Source organism: Abramis brama, assembly GCF_963993115.1.
Source record: "Abramis brama genome assembly, chromosome: 11".
Classification (NCBI taxonomy): domain Eukaryota; kingdom Metazoa; phylum Chordata; class Actinopteri; order Cypriniformes; family Leuciscidae; genus Abramis; species Abramis brama.
The window spans coordinates 26,574,425-26,597,222 of NC_139973.1; the positions used below are offsets into that span (position 1 = coordinate 26,574,425).

Consider the following 22,798-nt stretch of genomic DNA (forward strand, 5'->3'; position numbering starts at 1 on the left):
AATTAAAAATAGAGAATAAAATATAACAGGTACCTGTTGTCTCAACCTCTCTTTCTTTTTCTCTCTCTTTTGCAAGTTTTTTTATTATCATTATTATTATTCTCGAATAACAATTACATAAAGAACATTGCCAAGGGATTATATATAAATACATAAAATGAACACCATCAATAGATAGATTCTCCAGAATTACACACACACATTATGTCTTACAACAATTTGAGAATAGTTAAAATTAAATATCAAAAAGGGGGGGGGGGAGAAAAAGACTATTGAAGAATGGCATTGTGATGGGTTAAAAGCCAACAGAATCTAAAAATTATACAAAAAACATAGCCTTTACTTTATAGTACAAAATTAAGCTGTAATTCTGATCGAAAGTGACACATCACAATTTTTACACGTTTAAGGACTTGTTCACACAGAACGCGGTTTTGCTTTGAGAGTGGAATGGCAGTGGAATGGAGAAAAAACGCAAGGTCCGAGAAAGTTGAACTGATTTTAACTAAAGCACAACGTTTTTAGAAGGCTGTGTCATGCGCAAGACACTGCTGAAGACGCAAACGCAGTAGTTATACACGTCTGTCTAGCATGTGTTTACATAGAAAAACAATGGAAAAGTAGTGCATTGGAATGGAAAAACATATTTACATATTCATCTAAATCGCTGCAAAGGTATTTCCAACTTTGTTTTACCCCTAAACGAAGAACAAAAATAACTTTGCAGTGATGTATCTGGGCCGTCCGTTTTGCGCGAAGCCTTTGACTGATGTCAAAGTACTTTTCGTAGAATGCCTAATTGTATGAGACCTGACATTGTGAGACCTGAAGCCTTTCCGTCTGAGGCATAATGCCGTTTCGTTCAATGGCTGAAGCCTTTTATTCTAAGGCATTACGCATTTTCGCCTTATGTCTGAGGATGATAAAATGTACACCGTACTGTAGCGTCTGGACCAATCAGACACACACAAATTATTCATTTATTTAATGAATAATCCAGCAAACTCACTCTCCCAACAAATGCCTGTGAAACTTCCCCCAAAAACTAACATCCCAAATGAAGCTAACACACTGGCAAAACGCGGTGTCTTGTTACAGGACATACTGAGACTGATAAGAGTTTTACGACCAAAAGGAATTTCCAGAGAGCCGCAACTCTCACTTAAATTCTTGCAGAGGAAGAGAAATAAACCCTGTAGTCCTATATATTCTATATATAACCACTTGAGAAATGTGTAAACATGTATCTAATTTTCCCATCTCATGATTTTCCTTTTATGTGGTGTTTTTGTATTCTTGTAAACTCTATTGGGTTAATGTTTCAGACTTTGCATACTATGGTCAACTAAAATCATATGTGTGGCATTTTTGGTCTCTATAAACTCCAATCTTCATCTCCGATTTGTTAATTTACATTACATTTTGCTAACTTTGTAACGCATTAGTATTATAAGAATCTTAAATATTCTTTTCTTAAACACCCAATGAAAGTACATATTCAAATGCCCTGCTAGAACACAATGGGTCGTAAAATTTCCCTCCAAAGGGAAATCTTTTCATTGGCTCACACACATCCAGAGGTTGTGCCATCTTCACGCTTTAAAGGGACACTCCACCTCTGGAAAGATGAATGTGTATTTAAATTGGGTCATTTATGTAGAAGAAATGCGAAATTATTTTTGAATTTGGAGCTTTCTAGACTGAGAAAAGCCAGAAAATGTATTTTTGGCTCATGTGGATGAAAGACAACAACTCCCAGAATGCACTTGCTTCGCTGCTCTACGAGGCCACTCCCAAGCCACGCCTACCGGTTAGAGAGCAGTTGTAAACAATAAAGCTAAGCTAAGTTACTAGTAGTCTCCGTGAGTCTGCCCGGGTTTTTGAGATCGCATATCACACAAAATGTCCGGGATTCGGCTTTTGCGTTCTACAGTCTCCATTCATTGTGTTTCCTGTGGCAAGCAGGACGAGACTAGGGCCGCGGGAGAACGACGCGAGGCCGGTGGCGTGATTACTGATGAGCGACACCAGTGAGACGCACTGGTCTCGTATCTCTCACGGAGGAGCGGGTATTTTCTTAGCAATGGTAAAACGCACATCAACCGATCACGCCACCGGCCTCGCGTCTTTCTCCCGCGGCCCTAGCCTCGTCCTGCTCGCCACAGTAAACATGATGAATGGCGACTGTAGAACGCAAAAGCGGTGGCGTGATTACTGATGAGCGGCGCCTGTGAGACGCACCGGTCTCGTGGGCTATCTCTCACGGAGGAGCGGGTATTTTCTTAGCAATGGTAAAACGCACATCAACCGATCACTTGTTTAGCGTTCATGTAAACACTACATTCAGATTCACCAATCGGAATGAATTCAGTTAGATTGAAACAAAAGGTGTGCATGTAAACAATGAATGGCGACCGTAGAAAGAAAAAGCCGAATCCCGGACATTTTGGACGATCTCGACGGCCGGACATGCAGGTTTCTGCCGGTGAAATCAAACGCACTGGCACTGATCTGTGATAGGTCTGTTAGCGCGTTAGGTCCAACCCCCTATGGGCGGGTTTGAAAGGGTGGGAACTAGTGCTTGTAGTCTTAACAGAAATCCCCCCCTCTTACACTTCCTCCTACAATGACGCAAAATGACGATTTTTGCGTCATTGTAGGAGGAAGTGTAAAGAGGTAAATACAGATTTCTCCCGTCTCGGGAAAATGAGAAAATGTTGCACGACCATTTAATAGTATGACTGGGTTTCTAACATTGCAAAGCTTAATGCAAATGGGTGGAGTGTTCCTTTAAAGTCACTGATAAGCTCTTAGCTCTCGCTTAGTCCCTTTCTGAAATGCTGACGTGAAGATGATGCTGAACTAGAAGCTTCTAAGGACCCACCAAGCTTGTGCCAGGCTGCGGCCTTGTCTTTCCATTCACCAAAGATACTCTGACTACCACTGGTTCTCTCTCATCAAGACCCATCAGCAAAGATCAACTGGAGCCTCAACAGATTGCATCAGGACAGTTTAATTCAAATGGGCGAGATATGCAAGTATCAAACTTAGTCTCATTATTTGATACATTAAGTATCCTTACCCCTTTAAAGAAGGGCGTGTTAGAACTAAACTGATGGTTTGCTCAAGGCTGTTGATCTGCTGAATTTCAAACAATGCTATAACTTCTTGCTTTCCTGTATTCTGCTTCAGCTCTCTTTCCCTTGGTAAACTATATGCATGTATGTGTGTGTGTATGTTAGAGTAGTTTAAGTGTTTAGACTAGTTAATAAAATCTTGTTCATGTCACACGTAAAGTTGTCCGTGTCTCAAGCTCATAACTGGAGTCACTAATCATAGATTTTTGCTACTGCTCTTAGTAGTACGGTAAATTAAGAAAGACATTTCCCATGCCCCGGAATAAACAATTAATCCTGAGTGTTCATGGGACAGACAGGTTAATTGTCTGTCCCAATTGTCAGGTTAACTGTTGTTAGCAGATTAGGCCAGAGGTTTATTGAAAGTTTTAATCTGTCTTTCCAACGCATTCTCATCCTAGGGCATCATATACTGACGCTTTTGACATTTCGTCTACATCGAACGCACATGGCACCCTTTAGCGTCAATATGACACGCACAGAGCTTTGTTCGGTTATGGGTAGGTTTAGGTCTGGGGTAGGGTTAGGGTTAGACCGCTAGGAGGCGCCTTCTGGCCCATATCTATCTGCGTCTCATATTGACGCTAAAGGGTGCCATGTGCGTTCGATGTAGACGAAATGTCAAAAGCGTCAGTATATGACGCCTTGGGATGAGAACAGGCTGGTCTTTCCAGTTGTCTTTTTTTTTTTTTTTTTTTTTTTTTGCAGTCAGTGTTGTGTAGTGGCTAGCGTGGTCAAGTCTCCAAGTAATGCTACAAGGATCTCTGATAGCCTGCTCATGACCTTCGACCAAAAGTGTTAAATGTTGGCATAGCCAAATTAGGCATGCAATTATTATCAACATAAGGGCAGTGTGTATATTTATTGTTCTTTATATATCCCATCTGGAGTTATGATGTACAAGTTTGTACGAGTCAGCTGAATTGTTACTATTGCATGACATGTATAGAGTATGTTACTGCAGACTGTTTTCCTGTTGATGTGTTTTGCGTCAGTAGTTCATTTCAGAAAAAGAACCTGCTATTGACTTGTGCGTGAATGTAAAAAAATATATTTTATATATACAGTAATTCAGTCAACCAAAATGTCTATTACCAACGTCGCAAGGCCACGGAACTAAATACAACCCAGTCACGTGTTTCTCTTTTGCGAAATCACCATCAGGCGCAAAGGGGCGGTTTGGCACCATTGCTCAATAAGGCTGGAAATATTTTATTTTCACTTGTAAGTGAAGATAAAATAATGAAATAAATTACTGGTAACATTATAACATTATAATGTTTAATCTCGGCTAATTATTTATCATATAAATCCTTAATGTTCCAGCTATTTGACTACTGCTACAGTGAAATATTACAGTGATGGCAGTGCATGAAGTGTGCTTACTTTTTACTGTGCAGTACTAGCCAGTATTTTAAATCATTACACATGGTGTGTGCATTATGCCATAAAATAAATAAAAGGTAGAAAAGGTGGATTACTCTGAATATTTATATATATTTTCCAAAAAAAAAAAAATTGTTTTATTTTCATACTATTTTCAGGGTTTTTTTTAACTTTAATTTAATTGAGTCTTCTTAATGTTTTAGTTTTAACATTTAAAGCAATACTATTTAGTTAGTATTTATTATTTAGTTTTAATGTAACCTATTAAAACAAATATACAGATTTAACTGCAATATATCATTCACATAAGGAATGCAACATGCTCATATCAAGTAGGTCTAAATGTACTTCTAATCACTGTCAACTAGGAACAATAATGTTTAGAGGCTTTTTAAAGATATAGGCTACTAAACATAATTCAGCCAACACTGATTTGTTTAATGCACGGATCTGTTTTGAAATTTGATGTTTTTCATCCGTTGCTATGGTTATTGCTGTCAGTCATCTCATTTTCGTGAGTGACTCACAAAACGATAATTTAGTGGACTAAAGATGAGCTGCTTCAGGCCATTGTGACTTTCTGGTGCGATCGCCTGACAAAAACTGCCTTGAACAGATACATTAAGCACCTTTAGAAGGTTTTGTCACCTGTGGTAGAGGGCAATGCAAACTTATTGTAATGTTGTAACTTGCCATATTTTTTAAATGCTTGACCATAATAACTTACTGTCTTTTATTTCTAAGTATCACTAAGAACGGTAAAACATAAACGCTGTCGGCCAACATCAGTTAAGAACAAATATTTACGATTTTATTTAAGTTGTCATTAAGTATCAAATAAAAATAAAAATACAACTAATAAAATGACAGACAATGAATAAGGCACCGGAAAGTGTTTCTAATCAATAAATGTACATTTCAAAAGTTTTTTATTTGTAACAAATATTAATGTGGTCACAACATATTCTAAAGGCCTATAGGCTTTGTCAATTAATTAAATGTATTAGAAAACTAGGCTATCACTCTTAATACTCCCAAGCAAATGTGTAGCCTATAATTCACATTTTCTATAGTTTTTTTATTTATTTTTTTATTGCAAGAAGAAAATAGCATAATATATATTAAGAATAATTAGTGAAATACAGGGTAGTACTGCATTAGAAAGCACAGTCCATACAAGCACGGAACACAATTTTGACACAATTTTGATTAAGATTTGGTTTCTTACGTTGTTGGACAATAGCGTGTTTTTAAACACTCTGGCATAGTCCTTGTGACAAGCCATTTAGCAACTATGGACACTATACTACGCCCAACAGTATCTAGTACTTCTTTCAACAGATATGAATTGTGCCATGATAGGAGGTAGGCTTTAACTGATTGATCACTTCTTGAAGGGTTTCGAAGGAAATGGGTTCAAATTGAGATAAAACACCAGAGCAAATAATAGGATCAAACACAGGAGGTTGGGTGTGAGATCTAATATTCTGTATATGACCGCTTTCTGAAAATTTGACAGTGAATCTCTTCTACAGATCTGTCCAAGAGGGCATGTGCTATTGTTCAGCCTATGCTCTAATCTCGGTTTAACAGGTTTAGGTTTCAAAGGAGAAATATCATCCAGAATCTTAATACAGGTAGAATAATATAAAATAAGATGATCTTCAGCACTCCATAAATCAGGAGGGTTTATCATTCTAGGTTACAAGACTTAGAAGCCCCTTTAAAGGCCATGGGAAAATCTGCCCCAGTGTCAGATCTAATTTTCCAATTTTGTAAAAGTCTGGGGTTTACAGATGACAACAGAAGAGGGGTTGTAAATATTACAGATTTTTGAGCCTTAAAACTAAAATCACAAATGTCAGTGTCATAGATAGATTGGCCACAAGTCAACAAAAGATCAAGTGTATGACCTAGGATGTGTGAGGGGCCTTTCACTAGCTGAGTAATCCCAAAGAGTCGTCTTTAGCTAAAGAAATTGAAGAACAAAAACGCACATGGATATTAAAATCTCCTAAGATTAAAGATCTATCACAGGAGTGGATACATGCATACATTTCTCTAGTCAAATCTATACGGCTCTTTGAAGGTCAGCCTAGGTTGAGATGTTTGAAATTAAACACAACAATAAAAACAAAGAAAACACAAACACACTTAGACGCAGGCGGCCTCTTGGATCTTGGATTGAGTAAAATACATGTACACATGCACAATAATATGCAATTTTTTTTGCTTTTATAAGAGCTTGTCCTGCAAATCATTTAATGAACAGAAAAAAAAATATTTGTTTATGCAGAAGCTCAAGCAGATCTTTGAAGAAGGATTGGAACGGCAGAAGGCTCATCTGAGAGAGCAGCGAGCATACAGTAAAGAACTGCTTCAGGAGAACTACCGCAGATACCAAGATGAGATTGAGGCCATGGAGAACTACTACAGAGACCAGGTAAAAACAGTATGTGGGCCTCCTCCCATGAAACCCGTAGCGTGTGTGTAGCATTCAGCTTGTCTTTAAAGTCTCCATAAAATCAGTAGCAAACCAAAATTATCAAATCAATTCCAGATTTACTAAATCAAGTCCTGTCCTATATTTTTCAAAAGAGAAGAAATGACTTATGCAACTTCTGTTTACGACTTTAAAATTGGACAAGGTCACTATTTGATAATGGACAGTGTAATGTTTGCTTTTCAGAAGCAATCAGTCAGAGCTCAAGAACACAATAACTTTTATTTTGGAGTATTTAGCGAGTTAAATGCTTCGCAATTGAAATGTACTTTGAACTCAACTTTCTTTTAATTCAGAACTCTATGGGTGTACACAAACATTATTAAAATGAATCACTATGGTTTATACCCCATATATATAAAATAGTCAATATGTGCATAAACATCACACACATCAACTGAAATCAATATTAATAAAGTATCAATAAATGTTTCTTTGCAACCAGGGTTAGAAATTAACATCCGCCAATCTGCCAAATGTGAGTGAAAATCAACCATTGCGGGTAGCACTATCAACTCACTAGCCAATTTTGCATGTTATGGTTCATCTCATTGCATGCCATCCTATCACCCTCCCTTTGAAGGAGCCTCCAGCACTGGTAGAACAAAATGTAATGCTCAGTAGGGGGCATATCAATATATTTATGCAAAATGGCAATACACAATATATACCTCAGTATTTTCTATGCATTGGGCAACATTTTTAATTTTCTTTTCATAAGGCACATCACGAATAATGGAGTTTGGTGTTTTCAGACTGAAAAATCTTCAAAAAATGTATTGCCAAAGTTTATTGCCAAGTATGCCTACACATGCAAGTGAATTTGAATTTGTCTTAGTGACACAAGCTTCCAGTGCACAGCGACAAGACAGATAAAAATAAAATAAATAAGTGAATAAAAATAGATGTATAAAAATTAGACAATATTTCTACGTACAGGTTTGTTATATACAATGCAAGGGAATATGAATAAGAGGTATGGTATGCTAAATAAGTATAAATAGTGTATTGCACATGTTTATTGCCCAGTGGGGGCATGTACAGTAATTGTTCATGACTGTATACAGTCATGAGTGAACACAGTGAACAGCAATGGTCCTAGTACTGAGCCTTGTGGTACGCCATACTGAACTTTTGATCGATAAGATATCTCTTCATTTACTGTTACAAACTGATAACGGTCAGATAAGTATGATTTAAACCATGCTAATGCAATTCCACTGATGCCAACATCATTTTTTAGTCTATTTAAAAGAATGCTTTGGTCGATAGTATCAAATGCAGCACTAAGATCGAGTAACACTAATAGAGAGATACAACCACGATCGGATGATAAGAGCAAATCATTTGTGACTCTAATGAGAGCTGTCTCAGTACTATGGTACGGTCTAAATCCTGATTGAAAATCCTCACAGATATCATTTCTTTCTAAAAAGGAACCTAGTTGTAGGATACTGCCTTTTCTAGTATTTTTGACAGAAAAAGTAGATTCGTATGAAGGACTAAAAATGACAGAACGAAAAATAAATAAATAAATAAATAAAAGTAGAAATAAATACATAAATGCAGAAATAATAGTGAAAATAAATACATTTTGGTATTATAAATGGCTATTTCTGTATTTTTACATGTATTTATTTATTTATTTATGCATTTTTATATGTATTTATGTATGTATTTATACATTTATTTATATATTTATGTATTTATATATTTATTTATTTATATATTTATATATGCATTTATTTATACATTTATTTATTCCTACATTTATTTATTTCTGTATTTCCACATTTCTACATTTATTTATTTCTGTATTTCCACATTTATTTATTTCTGTATTTCCACATTTCTACATTTATTTTTCCCTGCGCATGTATGCTAATTGACCAATGGCTAACCACGCCCCCTCCACTCACTCGGACAAACAGTCAACATTCGGTAACAGGCGCTGTGGCAGCTGTCACAGTAGGAGACATTTCACAGGAGTCAATTGATGATTTTTTGGAGACAGAAAGATTATATATCATCTCGATGTCACCAAAAGGGCCTTAAATATGCATTGGAGGGTTATATTAATAATTTTATAGTTGAGAAGGTCGATAAGCTTCAGCTCCAGAACAAAGATTTACAGTTCACAGTGTAAACGTTATAGTTTGGTGCTATTTCGCTTCAAACGCTCGCTTTATACGCGCGTCCTATTCGCTTTGGATTCAAAATGTTCAAGCGTCGAACTAGACGCGGATACGCGCGAATTTGACGCTCTATTCGCGTTTGGTGTGAGCGCAGAATAATGAACAGGCTGCGATGTCAAGATTGCATTGCTGGAATGTGTGTGTGTGTGTGTGTGTGTGTGTGTGTGTGTGTGTGTCAGAGAGCGGGCGCGATCGAACAGTGGAAACATAAAAACATACTCCATTTTGTTCATACAGGACATAATTAAAACTGCAAAGTGTTTAGCCTACTTATATTTGTGTAAAACACAACATTGTGCTTTTGTCAAACTGTAAACTCTTGTCAAACTGTAACCTACAACTGTCACCCAACCAAAATCACACACACACGCTGTTTAAAGCCAAAATGACAAGAAAAAACATAAAAACGAATGAAAACCGATAACCGCAATGCATTGCAATGGACGAGGAAGTAAGCAGAGAATGTCCGAGTGTATTGGGTTAGCTATGCGTACTGTGATTGGCTCATCGCGTTTGGGGGCGTGGCTTAGTCATTGGTCAATTAGCATACATGCGCAGGGAAAAATAAATGTAGAAATGTGGAAATACAGAAATAAATAAATGTAGAAATGTGGAAATACAGAAATAAATAAATGTAGAAATGTGGAAATACAGAAATAAATAAATGTAGGAATAAATAAATGTATAAATAAATACATATATAAATATATAAATAAATAAATATATAAATACATAAATATATAAATAAATGTATAAATACATAAATAAATACATATAGAAATGCATAAATAAATAAATAAATACATGTAAAAATACAGAAATAGCCGTTTATATTACCAAAATGTATTTATTTTCACTATTATTTCTGCATTTATTTATTTATTTCTACTTTTATTTATTTATTTATTTATTTTTCGTTCTGTCATTTTTAGTCCTTCATAGATTCGAGATCGGCCTGTAATTGACTAATTCTGTAGGGTCAAGTTGCGTTTTTTTAACAAGCGGTTTAATCATAGCCAGCTTAAAAGTTTTTGGTACGTATCCTAATGATAAAGATGAATTAATGATATTAAGAAGAGAATCTATGACCTCTGGAAGCATCTCTTTCAGTAGCTTAGTCGGTATAGGGTCTAACATACATGTTGTCGATTTAGATGATTTAACGATTTTAGAAAATTCTTCCTCTCCTATAGCAATGAATGGAATCGAATTTTTCCTTGGGGAGACTACAATGCACTGCCTGATGCGATACTGTAGTAGATGGTTGCATAGTTATAATTTTCTCCTTGATATTATCAATCTTATAAGTGAAGAAGTTCATAAAATCATTACTGCTGTGCTGCTTGGAAACATCTGGGCTTGAAGCTTTATTTTTCGATAATTTAGCCACTGTTTCAAATAAATACCAAGGATTTTGTTTATTTTATTCTAATAGGGTTGAAAAATAAGCAGATCTAGCAGCTTTTAAGGCCTCTCTGTATGCAATCGTGCCCTCTTTCCATGAAATGCGAAATACCTCTAGTTTTGTTTTCTTCCAGTTGCGCTTCATTTTTCTGGCTGTTCTCTTAAGGGCCTGAGTGTGTTCGCTGTACCACGGCGTTGGACTATTTTCTTTATTTTCTTTAAGCGCAAAGGAGCAACTGTGTCTAAAGTGCTGGAAAAGAGAGAGTTAAAAGTTTCTGTCGCAATATCAAGTTCTTCTAAGCTATCTGGGATGCTGAGATGATGAAACTGATTAGGAAGATTATTAATAAAGCAATCTTTAGTGGCAGAAGTGATAGGTCTAACATATTTGTAACACGGAGTCGGCTTTGCAGCCTTGGCTAAATGAAGTATACATGAGTCTAGATAATGATCTGAGATGTCATCGCTCTGCTGCAGAATTTCAACAGCATTAACATTGATTCCATGTGATAATATTAGATCTAGAGTATGATTATGACAATGAGTAGGTCCTGACACGTGTTGTCTAATGGCTCGTTTCCACTGAGCGGTACAGTACGGTACGCAATTAGAAGACAGCTGCAGTGCAACAATCCTCAATGAAACATCCCCTCCTAACTTTACTTTTATGAGTGTCTGCAGAGCTGTTAAGAGAGGTGGGGGTCTAGCTGCTCTTTTTAAAAATATCTATCAATGTAAGCAAATATCATTTGGTAATTACCCGTCTTTCGAATATCTGGGTATTGTGTTAAAAGGTGCTCCACGCATTTTACTTATCATTATTTACAGGCCTCCAAAATACTCTCCAGCCTTTGCTGAGGACTTTACAGAACTGTTATCAACAATTACCTCAGAGTTTGACTGTTTTGCCATTGCTGGAGATTTTAACATTCACATAGATAATGCAGAAACCAATATGGCAAAAGAAATCAAAACTGTTTTAAAAACTTTTGATCTGACTCAGCATGTACATGGACCCACACACAATCGTGGACACACTCTATATTTACTTATCAGTAAGGGTCTAAACATTTCATCGATTGTTATTAAGGATGTAGCACTGTCTGATCATTTCTGTATTTTCTTTGATATATTGATCTCTCCTGCCAATGAAGCTAGATCTGTGTCTGTCAAGAAGAGATGCTTAAATGAGAACACTAGTGTACTATTTATGAAGGCTATATCCTTAACACCAAGCATATCTACTGACTCTGTTGATTTTCTCCTTGATTCTTTTAACTCAAAAGTTAAAAGTGTAATTGATGATATTGCTCCTGTAAAAAGTCAGGAAGAAGAGTGGCAGACAAAAAGCACCTTGGAGAAACTCAACAGCAGTGCAAAATATGAGAAGACAATGCAGAAAAGCAGAGCGCATGTGGTGGAAGACAAAACTTGTAGTCCATTATAACATCTACAAAGACAGCCTTCATGCTTTCAATATGGAACTAGGCAAAGCTAGTCAGACTTTCTTCTCAAATATGCTCTCAGCAAGTGCTTTCTTCTCTGAGAAAATCAATAATATCAGAAAGGTGATCAGCACATCCTTTAGTTGCGCTGGGGTCAGACAGATCAGACCACCTGAGAAAGTAGTTACTATGTCTGATTTCAAAGAAATTGATGGCAAAATTTTGGAAGAAACCATACAGTACCTTAAAACATCAACATGTGCCCTTGACACACTTCCCACATCTTTTTTCAAAAGTGTGTTAAACAGTTTAGAAGCAGATCTTCTAGAAGTGGTAAATGCCTCACTTCTCTCTGGGAGTTTTCCAAACTCCCTGAAAACTGCAGTTGTCAAGCCCCTCCTGAAAAAGAGCAATCTGGATAAGACCATATTAAGCAACTATAGACCGATCTCAAATCTTCCTTTCATAGGCAAGATCATTGAAAAAGTTGTCTTCAATCAGCTGAACAAATTCTTATGCTCGAATGGATACTTTGACAATTTTCAATCTGGTTTCCGACCGCACCACAGCACAGAGACAGCGCTCATAAAGATAATAAACGATATTCGCTTAAATACTGATTCAGGCAAATTTTCAGTGCTTGTACTACTCGACCTCAGTGCTGCATTTGACACTGTCGATCATAACATACTTCTTGACAGGCTGGAAAACTGGGTGGGGCTTTCTGAGATAGTCCTAAAATGGTTCAGGTCATACTTAGATGGGAGAGGTTATTATGTGAGTATAGGAGACCATAAGTCTGAGTCGACATTGTTGTAAAGTTTTTCTTTCTTCAAAGCAAGAACCAGGAGACTTTGGGATCACGTTCAAACAGAAGTATTCTTTATTGAGCGCGGCTGCGGATTCGTCCAACAAAATCTAATCTAACATAACTTTACATGGTATCTTATAGGCATTTTAGGAGGAGGGACTTTTGGGGGTGGAGACAAATTCAAACAAAGCATGTAAATGAGTATACAGGTTAAGGTAACACCCTAGACTGAGGGTCTAGCCAATCCTAATTCAATCAGCATAAGGCTCCAAGGGCCATTTGGGTCCGAAAGCCATTTGCAGAACAAAAGGTGAGATTCTCAGTGAATCATTCGTGTGCTAATCCCATCAGTTCTGAGTGATACTGGGACTCAAAGAGCCATTAAAGACAATGAGGTTAGAGTCTGTGTGATCTGACTCATTTAACTTACAAAGGAAAAACAGGTCGGGCAGGAATATCTTGCTGTAAACTCAATAATCACTTTCTCAGTTTATATACTATCTAAATTAAAACCTCAAATGCTAAAATCAGTATTCTTCACCGTGATGTTATGTAAGGAAGCATATCTGAAAACATATTCTTAAATTTTAACCCTTCAACATCCATGACATGCGGAGTCCCTCAAGGCTCAATTCTTGCACCACTCCTGTTCAACCTGTATATGCTCCCAATGAGCCCAATAATGAGAGAGAACCAAATTGCTTACCACAGCTATGCAGACGACACACAGATCTACTTAGCCCTATCACCTAACGATTACAGCCCCATTGACTCCCTGTGCCGATGCATTGATGAAGTTAACAGTTGGATGTGCCAAAACTTTCTTCAGTTAAACAAAGACAAAACTGAAGTCATTGTGTTTGGAAACAAAGATGAAGTTCTCAAGGTGAACGCATACCTTCACTCTAGGGGTCAAACAACTAAAAATCAAGTCAGGAATCTTGACTTGTGACACTAGAGTCAGACCTTAGTTTCAGTAGTCATGTCAAAGCAATAACTAAATCAGCATACTATCATCTGAAAAATATTGCAAGAATTAGATGCTTTGTTTCCAGACAAGACTTAGAGAAACTTGTGCATGCTTTCATCACCAGCTGGGTGGATTATTGTAATGGACTCCTCACTGGCCTTCCCAAAAAGACCATAAGACAGTTGCAGCTCATACAGAACGCTGCCGCCAGGATTCTGAGCAGAACCAGAAAATATGAACATATCACACCAGTCCTCAGGTCTTTACACTGGCTCCCAGTTAGATTTAGGATTGATTTTAAAGTATTATTACTGGTATATAAATCATTCAATGGCCTAGGACCTCAATACATTGCAGATATGCTCACTGAATATAAACCCAACAGATCACTCAGATCATTAGGATCATATCAGCTAGAAATACCAAGGGTTCACTCTAAGCATGGTGAGTCCGCTTTTAGCTATTATGCCAGCCGCAGCTGGAACCAGCTTCCAGAAGAGATCAGATGTGCTCCTACAGTAGTCACATTCAAATCCAGACTCAAAACATTTGTGTTTAGCTATGCATTTACTGAATGAGCACTGTGCCACTGTTCGTCCGACTGTTTGTACTGTACTTTATTTTATTTTTCTAAACTGTTTTAATTATTCTTATTTCTTTTTATTATTTTAATTTCTTCTATGTAAAGCACTTTGAATTGCCATTGTGTATGAAATGTGCTATATAAATAAACTTGCCTTGCCTTAAAGTCTTAAATTAGATTTTTCAAATTTAAGGCCATAAAAAGTCTTAAAAAGTCTTATTTTTACTTATGAAAGGTCTTAAATTTTCGATGGCAATTTGACTTAGACATATCTAAATGTTTTCCAAATTAGAACCATCTAATTGGCGTACTTTTTTATTTATTATTCTTTCTTTGTGGATTTGCTTGTTCACGTGACATTTCGCATCACATTCGCGGCAGCATTACGTTCATCTCCTGCACGCAAAACAGGAGGAGAGAAGGAGAAGCAAGTTGGTAAATGTCAGTTGTTCCCAAATGAATTTTTGTCTTATATTTATATCATATTATGTTGTTATCATAGGCCTACAATATCACATCAGCAAGAGTTCCGTTTTCCCGTGCACAATTGCAAATGTGATATTTATTTTATATAACAGTTAAATTAACAATAAATTAACATTGTGAGTTACATTTTATGAACAATATTGTTTGTTTTCCCTTTATTTCGCTGACGAGAATTTCAAAATGAAGCCATAGCAGAGTCTCAATGCAACAGACAGCGATGATTTTTTGAATGAAATCCGCGTTTTGAATGAATCAATTTAATGATTCAATGAACAATCACTTGCTTCTTTCCCAAATGAATCAGCCATTTGAACAAACCGGTTGAATGAATTACTCCCTCAATTCACTTATTAAGACAGTGACTTGCTAGCCTGACTACGTCAGACTTCCTACTTCCGCTCAATTTCATTTCGCTTCTGTAGTCAGTCTTAGATAGCAGCCTATCTTTCAGTTTTCCAGCGGCCTTCGGACGGCCGGGCCAATCAACGAACAAAGGCCGGGCTGAGAGCCGTGACGTAGATGCTGATTGTACCGTGGATGCGTAGATTTACTTCACATAATCTGCAAAAGTCGTTCACAGCCATGTTTACTCCGGTATTTCGCTCGATGGTTTTGTTTTCGCATCATACATGTGTTTAAAAGTGGAAGTTAGATGCGGCTGAGCATGCGCATAACACACGCCATAACCAAACGTCATGTGATTGGCTTACGGGTAACCAATGATTTTAAACTTCAGACAAGCGCAGTGTAAATATATTAATGCCAGATCTGATGCCACTTCTGTGTCACCTCTGCACTGCAAAGATGGATTTTGATTTAATGATTTAATTTGACTGGTAACATTGGGTATTGTGTAATTATTCTAATAGAATTTCATTTGAATGTTAGAATTTGACATAAAAGGTGATGCATACTGTACATCTTCAAATGTCCATATATACAGTGGGTACGGAAAGTATTCAGACCCCCTTAAATTTTTCACTCTTTGTTATATTGCAGCCATTTGCTAAAATCATTTAAGTTCATTTTTTTCCTCATTATTGTACACACAGCACCCCATATTGACAGAAAAACACAGAATTGTTGACATTTTTGCACATTTATTAAAAAAGAAAAACTGAAATATCACATGGTCCTAAGTATTCAGACCCTTTGCTGTGACGCTCATATATTTAACTCAGGTGCTGTCCATTTCTTCTGATCATCCTTGAGATGGTTCTACACCTTCATTTGAGTCCAGCTGTGTTTCATTATACTGATTGGACTTGATTAGGAAAGCCACACACCTGTCTATATAAGACCTTACAGCTCACAGTGCATGTCAGAGCAAATGAGAATCATGAGGTCAAAGGAACTGCCTGAAGAGCTCAGAGACAGAATTGTGGCAAGGCACAGATCTGGCCAAGGTTACAAAAATTTTTTTGCTGCACTTAAGGTTCCTAAGAGCACAGTGGCCTCCATAATCCTTAAATGGAAGACGTAATATTAATGAAAAATAGTGAAATATTAATACATATTTTCAGGTAAAGTTCTGTGACTTCATATCAGGTATATACAACTGCAAAAAACACTGTTGTTTAATCTTTACTAATTTAGTGCTTTGATTTTAAATTGTGTTGACCCTGTACAGTAGTTTGTGTAATGTATCAAGTAGTTTGTGTAATGTATCAAGTACTTTTTGTCCTTTTGCAGTTTTCTTTATTGGCCCAAACCTTAGCCCATGAAAGGCAAGACATACAAATTCGTACGAAAGCACAGGAAAAGGTGAGTGTTTGCTGACTCCATGAACTGTAAATTAATATTTTCCACCCCTTTGTGTAATATTTGTTTCAGACCAGTACTGCCTAGGAGTCTTCAACTTTTTACTACAACTGTAGAGAATGCCACGTGATCTTGTTTAACAAGATTTTATAATAAATGCAGTACCTGTCAAAAGTTTGGAAACATTACAATTTTTTGAATGTTTTTGAAAGAAGTCTCTTATGCTTACCAAGGCTACATTTATTTAATCAAAAATGCAAAAACAGTATTATTGTTAAATATTATTACAAATTAAAAAAAAAAAAAAAAACTCTTTTCTATTTTAATATATTTTAAAATGTAATTAATTCCTGTGATGGCAAAGCTGAATTTCTGCATTATTACTCCAGTCTTCAGTGTCACATGATCTTTCAGAAATCATTGTAATATGACTTGGTGCTCAGGTAACTATTATTATTATTATTATTATTATTATTATTATTATTATTATATTTATTATTATTATTATTATATTTATTATTATTATCAATTTTGAAAGCAGTTGTTCTGCTTAACATTTTTGTGAAAATGGTGATACTTTTTTCAAGATTCTTTGATGAATAGAAAGTTCAATGAACAGCAATTATTTGCATGTATTAAATGTATTTATTACATTTATTAAAGCATTTATTAAATATAAATCTTTTGTAACATTATAAATGTCTTCACTTTCACTTTTGATCAATTTAGTGCATCCTTGATGAAAATTTTTTCTCTTTTTTTTTTTATCTTACCACAAGTGTTTAAATTGTATCATTGTTTCCAAAATCTGAAGCAGCAAAAACTGTTTTCAACATTGATAATAATAATAATAAATGTTTCTTTAGCAGCAAATCAGCATATTGGAACGATTTCTGAAGGATCATGTTACAGTGAGGACTGAGAGTAATGGCTGCTGAAAATTCAGCTTTGTCATCACCAAAATAAATAAAAAAATTTTATTAAAATATAAACCAATTATTTTAAATTGTAAAATGTCTTGTAATATTACTGTTTTTGCCTTTACATTTTTTATTAAATAAATGCAGCCTCGGTGAGCATAAGATACTTTTTTTCAAAACCATAAAAAATAATAATTAATGTTTACAAACTTTTGACAGGTATTGTATACTATTTATGTATATATTAATATCCGTATATATACATGCATACATACATGCATATACTAGGGTTGCCACCTTCAATGTGGCAAAATTAGGGACATATTTAAATGATTTCATGACATCTCAACAATAAAACATAAGTATGTGAACTTGCAACAGAACACATTTTATGTTATATTTTTATGATATTTTATTTATTTCTAAAGAAATCATTTTATATGTATGTGTGCCTTAAGCAGTCATTCTGTCTGAAACCAGTTATCACTTTTTAGCCAATTCTTAACCTGTTACTGTCACGGTGACCGTATACAAGAGTATGACGCGGGAGTAGAACAAAACTGTTTTAATCAATAAATCCACAATGGAAAAACACAGGAAATCATAGGAGATAACCAGAAATCACACACAAATTAGTGTCTCTAAAACTTGTTGTAACATTGATTTCTTTATATTTACTATTAGTATTATCCACACTGCAAAATCCAGGTGTTTATTCAACTATGTGTGGACATACGGACAATCCCGGGTGGCAACCCTAACATATACATGTATGTACAGTTAGTTATTGTTATCAAGATTATTCCGCCCCCATTTGCAAACCAGGTTTATTGCAAAATTTACAGACTTTCAGCTGTTTGCAATGAACAAATTAAACAAAAGTAATTGAAATAGCTCAACACAACAAATGTTTCAAGTGGTGTCCCCAAATGGAAATGGAAAAAATGCAACTTAGTCAAAAGAATGGTCCACAAAGTTAAGAGAATAGAAGGGAGGCCTATATGTGGTCCTATATATATATATATATATATATATATATATATATATATATATATATATATATATATATATATATATACACACATACATACACACACACACACACACACACACACACACACACACACACACACACACACACACACACACACACACACACACAGCCAATTTTGCAGGTTTTCCCACTTACAAAGCATGTAGAAGTCTGTAATTTTTATCATAGGTACACTTCAACTGTGAGTGACAGAATCTAAAACAAAAATCCTGAAAATCTGTAAAAAAGTATTTGAACCATTAGTCGACTAATCACACATTTATACTAAACCATAGTAATATATACTAAACCATAATGAGCCTTTAATAGACTGCATAGGCGTAATATATAGCCTATTTCAAGCTCAAAAAAGTAATTAATTTGCATTTTATTGCATGACATAAGTATTTGATACATCAGAAAAGCAGAACTTAATATTTGGTACAGAAACCTTTGTTTGCAATTACAGAGATCTTACGTTTCCTGTAGTTCTTGACCAGGTTTGCACACACTGCAGCAGGGATTTTGGGCCACTCCTCCATACAGACCTTCTCCAGATCCTTCAGGTTTCGGGGCTGTCGCTGGGCAATACGGACTTTCAGCTCCCTCCAAAGATTTTCTATTGGGTTCAGGTCTGGAGACTGGCTAGGCCACTCCAGGACCTTGAGATGCTTCTTACGGAGCCACTCATTAGTTGCCCTGGCTGTGTGTTTCGGGTCGTTGTCATGCTGGAAGACCCAACCACGACCCATCTTCAATGCTCTTACTGAGGGAAGGAGGTTGTTGGCCAAGATCTCGCTATACATGGCCCCATCCATCCTCCCCTCAATACGGTGCAGTTGTCCTGTCCCCTTTGCAGAAAAGCATCCCCAAAGAATGATGTTTCCACCTTCATGCTTCACGGTTGGGATGGTGTTCTTGGGGTTGTGCTCATCCTTCTTCCTCCAAACACGGCGAGTGGAGTTTAGACCAAAAAGCTCTATTTTTGTCTCATCAGACCACATGACCTTCTCCCATTCCTCCTCTGGATCATCCAGATGGTCATTGGCAAACTTCAGACGGGCCTGGACATGCGCTGGCTTGAGCAGGGGGACCTTGCGTGCGCTGCAGGATTTTAATCCATGACGGCGTGGTGTTACTAATGGTTTTCTTTGAGACTGTGGTCCCAGCTCTCTTCAGGTCATTGACCAGGTCCTGCTGTGTAGTTCTGGGCTGATCCCTCACCTTCCTCATGATCATTGATGCCCCACGAGGTGAGATCTTGCATGGTGCCCCAGACCGAGGGAGATTGACCGTCATCTTGAATTTCTTCCATTTTCTAATAATTGCGCCAACAGTTGTTGCCCTCTCACCAAGCTGCTTGCCTATTGTCCTGTAGCCCATCCCAGCCTTGTGCAGGTCTACAATTTTATCCCTGATGTCCTTACACAGCTCTCTGGTCTTGGCCATTGTGGAGAGGTTGGAGTCTGTTTGATTGAGTGTGTGGACAGGTCTCTTTTATACAGGTAACAATTTCAAACAGGTGCAGTTAATACAGGTAATGAGTGGAGAAAAGGAGGGCTTCTTAAAGAAAAACTAACAGGTCTGTGAGAGCCAGAATTCTTACTGGTTGGTAGGTGATCAAATACTTATGTCATGCAATAAAATGCAAATTAATTATTTAAAAATCATACAATGTGATTTTCTGGATTTTTGTTTTAGATTCCGTCTCACAGTTGAAGTGTACCTATGATAAAAATTACAGACCTCTACATGCTTTGCAAGTAGGAAAACCTGCAAAATCGGCAGTGTATCAAATACTTGTTCTCCCCACTGTATATACGGAACTACGGCTACGGAACAAACCACTGTTATCCAATGATTTGCTTAATTAACCTAATTAATCCTGTAAGCTTTTAAATTACAATAAATAAAATAAAATAATTTGTACTGCCATCATGGCAAAGACCAAAGAAATTAGTTTAGACTTGAGAAAAAGAATTGTTAATGCTCACCGAGGAGGAGGATATACATGTTTATCAAATGAAAAACAGTGTTGGGAGTATAATGCTGTGGGGATGTTTCAGTGAGAAAATTTTGAAAGACAACCTCAGGCAATCTGCAACAAAACTTGGTTTGGGTCGACGTTTTGTCTTCTGGCATGATAACGACCCAAAGCATACCTCACTTCTAGTGAAGACCTACCTCCAAACGAGGGCCTGCACAAAGCCCAGACTTGAATCCAATGGAAAATCTGTGGGGCACACTGAAGACCAGAGTCCATGCCACTAAAGGCTGTTATCAAGCAAAAGGGACACACTATTGACCATTAACATCAGAGGGCTAATTTTGACCAGTAGACTTTTTTTATTCTTGGTTATATTTTTTTAAAATATATTTGTATTATAAACACTCCAAGTTTCCTAAATAGAAATCTTGTGTTGGGGAAAAAAAATCATAGGGGGCTAATAATCGTTATTAATAATTGTACAAGTGTGTGTGTGTGTGTGTGTGAGAGAGATCCTATATATAAAATATCATATATATAACAGATTTTTTGTTATAAGGCATGTATGGGAATGGTAGTATTTGTTATACTGCTTGCAAATTATGCTGACTTTAATCATTTTTAATTCATCAATCAGTAAATGTATTCCTCCTAAATAATTTGTTCTAAACATATGCATTTCCAACAGGCTCTGCAGAAAATGAAAAGAGAGTTAAGGAATAAGATGGAGAAAGAGATTGGCGAGCTGCAGAAGATCATTATTCAGAATGACGAAAATAATTATTTCAGAGACTTGGAAGTGGAACGCTTACGGAAACATTTACAGATGGCATCTTTCCAGTACACTACCAGATGACTGCAGTGATCGCTAGCCAATTAAGCTGTGATGGATACTGATTCCCAATGCATCTCTCTTACATACTAATCTTTAGAAAGGTACCTTAAAAAAAGTAGATGAAATTTAATGTGTAAATCGTTTGAGATGTACTTGCATTGTTCTTGTAAAACATTAACATTACTGTAATATTGTTGCTTTGTTTTTTTAATTTTTTTAAGAACACCTAATGTTGCACCTGAAGTACTGGCATCAAGTCAGACAGAAGTCAGTTTCAGGTTTGACCAGTCTATAGTGGAAGGTTTTTTGGACTTTAAACTTGTCTATAGGACAACATTTGCAGTCTTGTTTTTCTTGCTAAACTTTTTAGTTACACTTCCACTGCTGATATAGTCTTCCACTTTATTGACCTTAATCTTGAGCAACCTTTCACCTTAAATGTGCTTCCCGAGTTAGTGTGTGAACTAGTGTCTCGTAATAACACCAATCATGATTGTTTTGGTATTTGCATCAAACTAAATATTGAATTGTTCTTTCTTGAATATCTTTTTACTGTAAATTGATAAAAATAAAAAAAATAAAAAAGGAAATCCCGCACACTGTCAATTGCAAAAAGTTTCACAAAATATTTATTAGCAACGTTTCAGTCTCATGATCTTCATCAGGCATATGCCATAATGCTGAATTATGATATAGAATTATGCAGTTGAACAATGTTTGATTATCCAAATCCATCTAGCATATTTTTTGCAAGTATTGATAGTGTGCGGGATTTCCTTTTGTTTTGTAGATTTTTTTACTTTTTTTGTTCTTCTCTCTATCAGTTACCTGCAGGTGTGCAATGGTAATTGTTAATTTCCTGTAAATTCATGCCATGACTATTAATTAAATCTCATGTTTTATGAATTTAGATTCAAACAATCAATCTCTGATGTAAAGGGAAATATTATCCCAAAAAGGGAAATATTTAGAATAAATTATGATCAATAAAATGTATTTGGATCAAGTAACTGATTTGGGGATTCTTGAAAAAATCTGTCTCAGACATCTAGTGTTGGGCAGTAATGCGTTACTAGTAATCCATTACAGTAATATTACTTTTTTCACTAACTAGTAGTTTAATGTTGTGGCAAAACTATTCATTAAACAATCATCACTGCGTAAGAGACATTTCTGAGTCAAACTGTCTTTTAAAAGGTATTTATTCTTGCAAGAAGGCCCAGTTGCCACACAGAAGTCAAAGTACAGTCTGTGAAACAAGTGCGACGACGGGAGGAAGGGCAGAAGAGCCTTTATACTGCTTTCAAGGTCTTCTGCACAGGCTCTTATCTAAACAAGGAGA

General features: G+C 36.2%; 1 protein-coding gene across 6 annotated transcripts in view; it reads left to right on the plus strand.

The window, feature by feature from the left end:
• LOC311092864 (centrosomal protein of 95 kDa-like) overlaps positions 1–22,020 on the plus strand; it is a 198,381-nt gene extending 176,361 nt beyond the window's left edge. For 4 of the 6 annotated variants that reach the window (XM_084129859.1, XM_084129861.1, XM_084129862.1 and 1 more), the window contains 3 exons: positions 6,820–6,966; positions 16,613–16,684; positions 21,310–22,020. In XM_084129859.1, coding sequence (XP_083985985.1) covers positions 6,820–6,966; positions 16,613–16,684; positions 21,310–21,477 — 387 coding nt within the window. In that variant the 3' untranslated portion in view covers positions 21,478–22,020. Of the gene's footprint in view, positions 1–6,819; positions 6,967–16,612; positions 16,685–21,309 lie in introns of those variants that run through there. The other 2 variants (XM_084129860.1, XM_084129864.1) reach the window with 1 other exon arrangement.
• Positions 22,021–22,798: the final 778 nt, after the last annotated feature.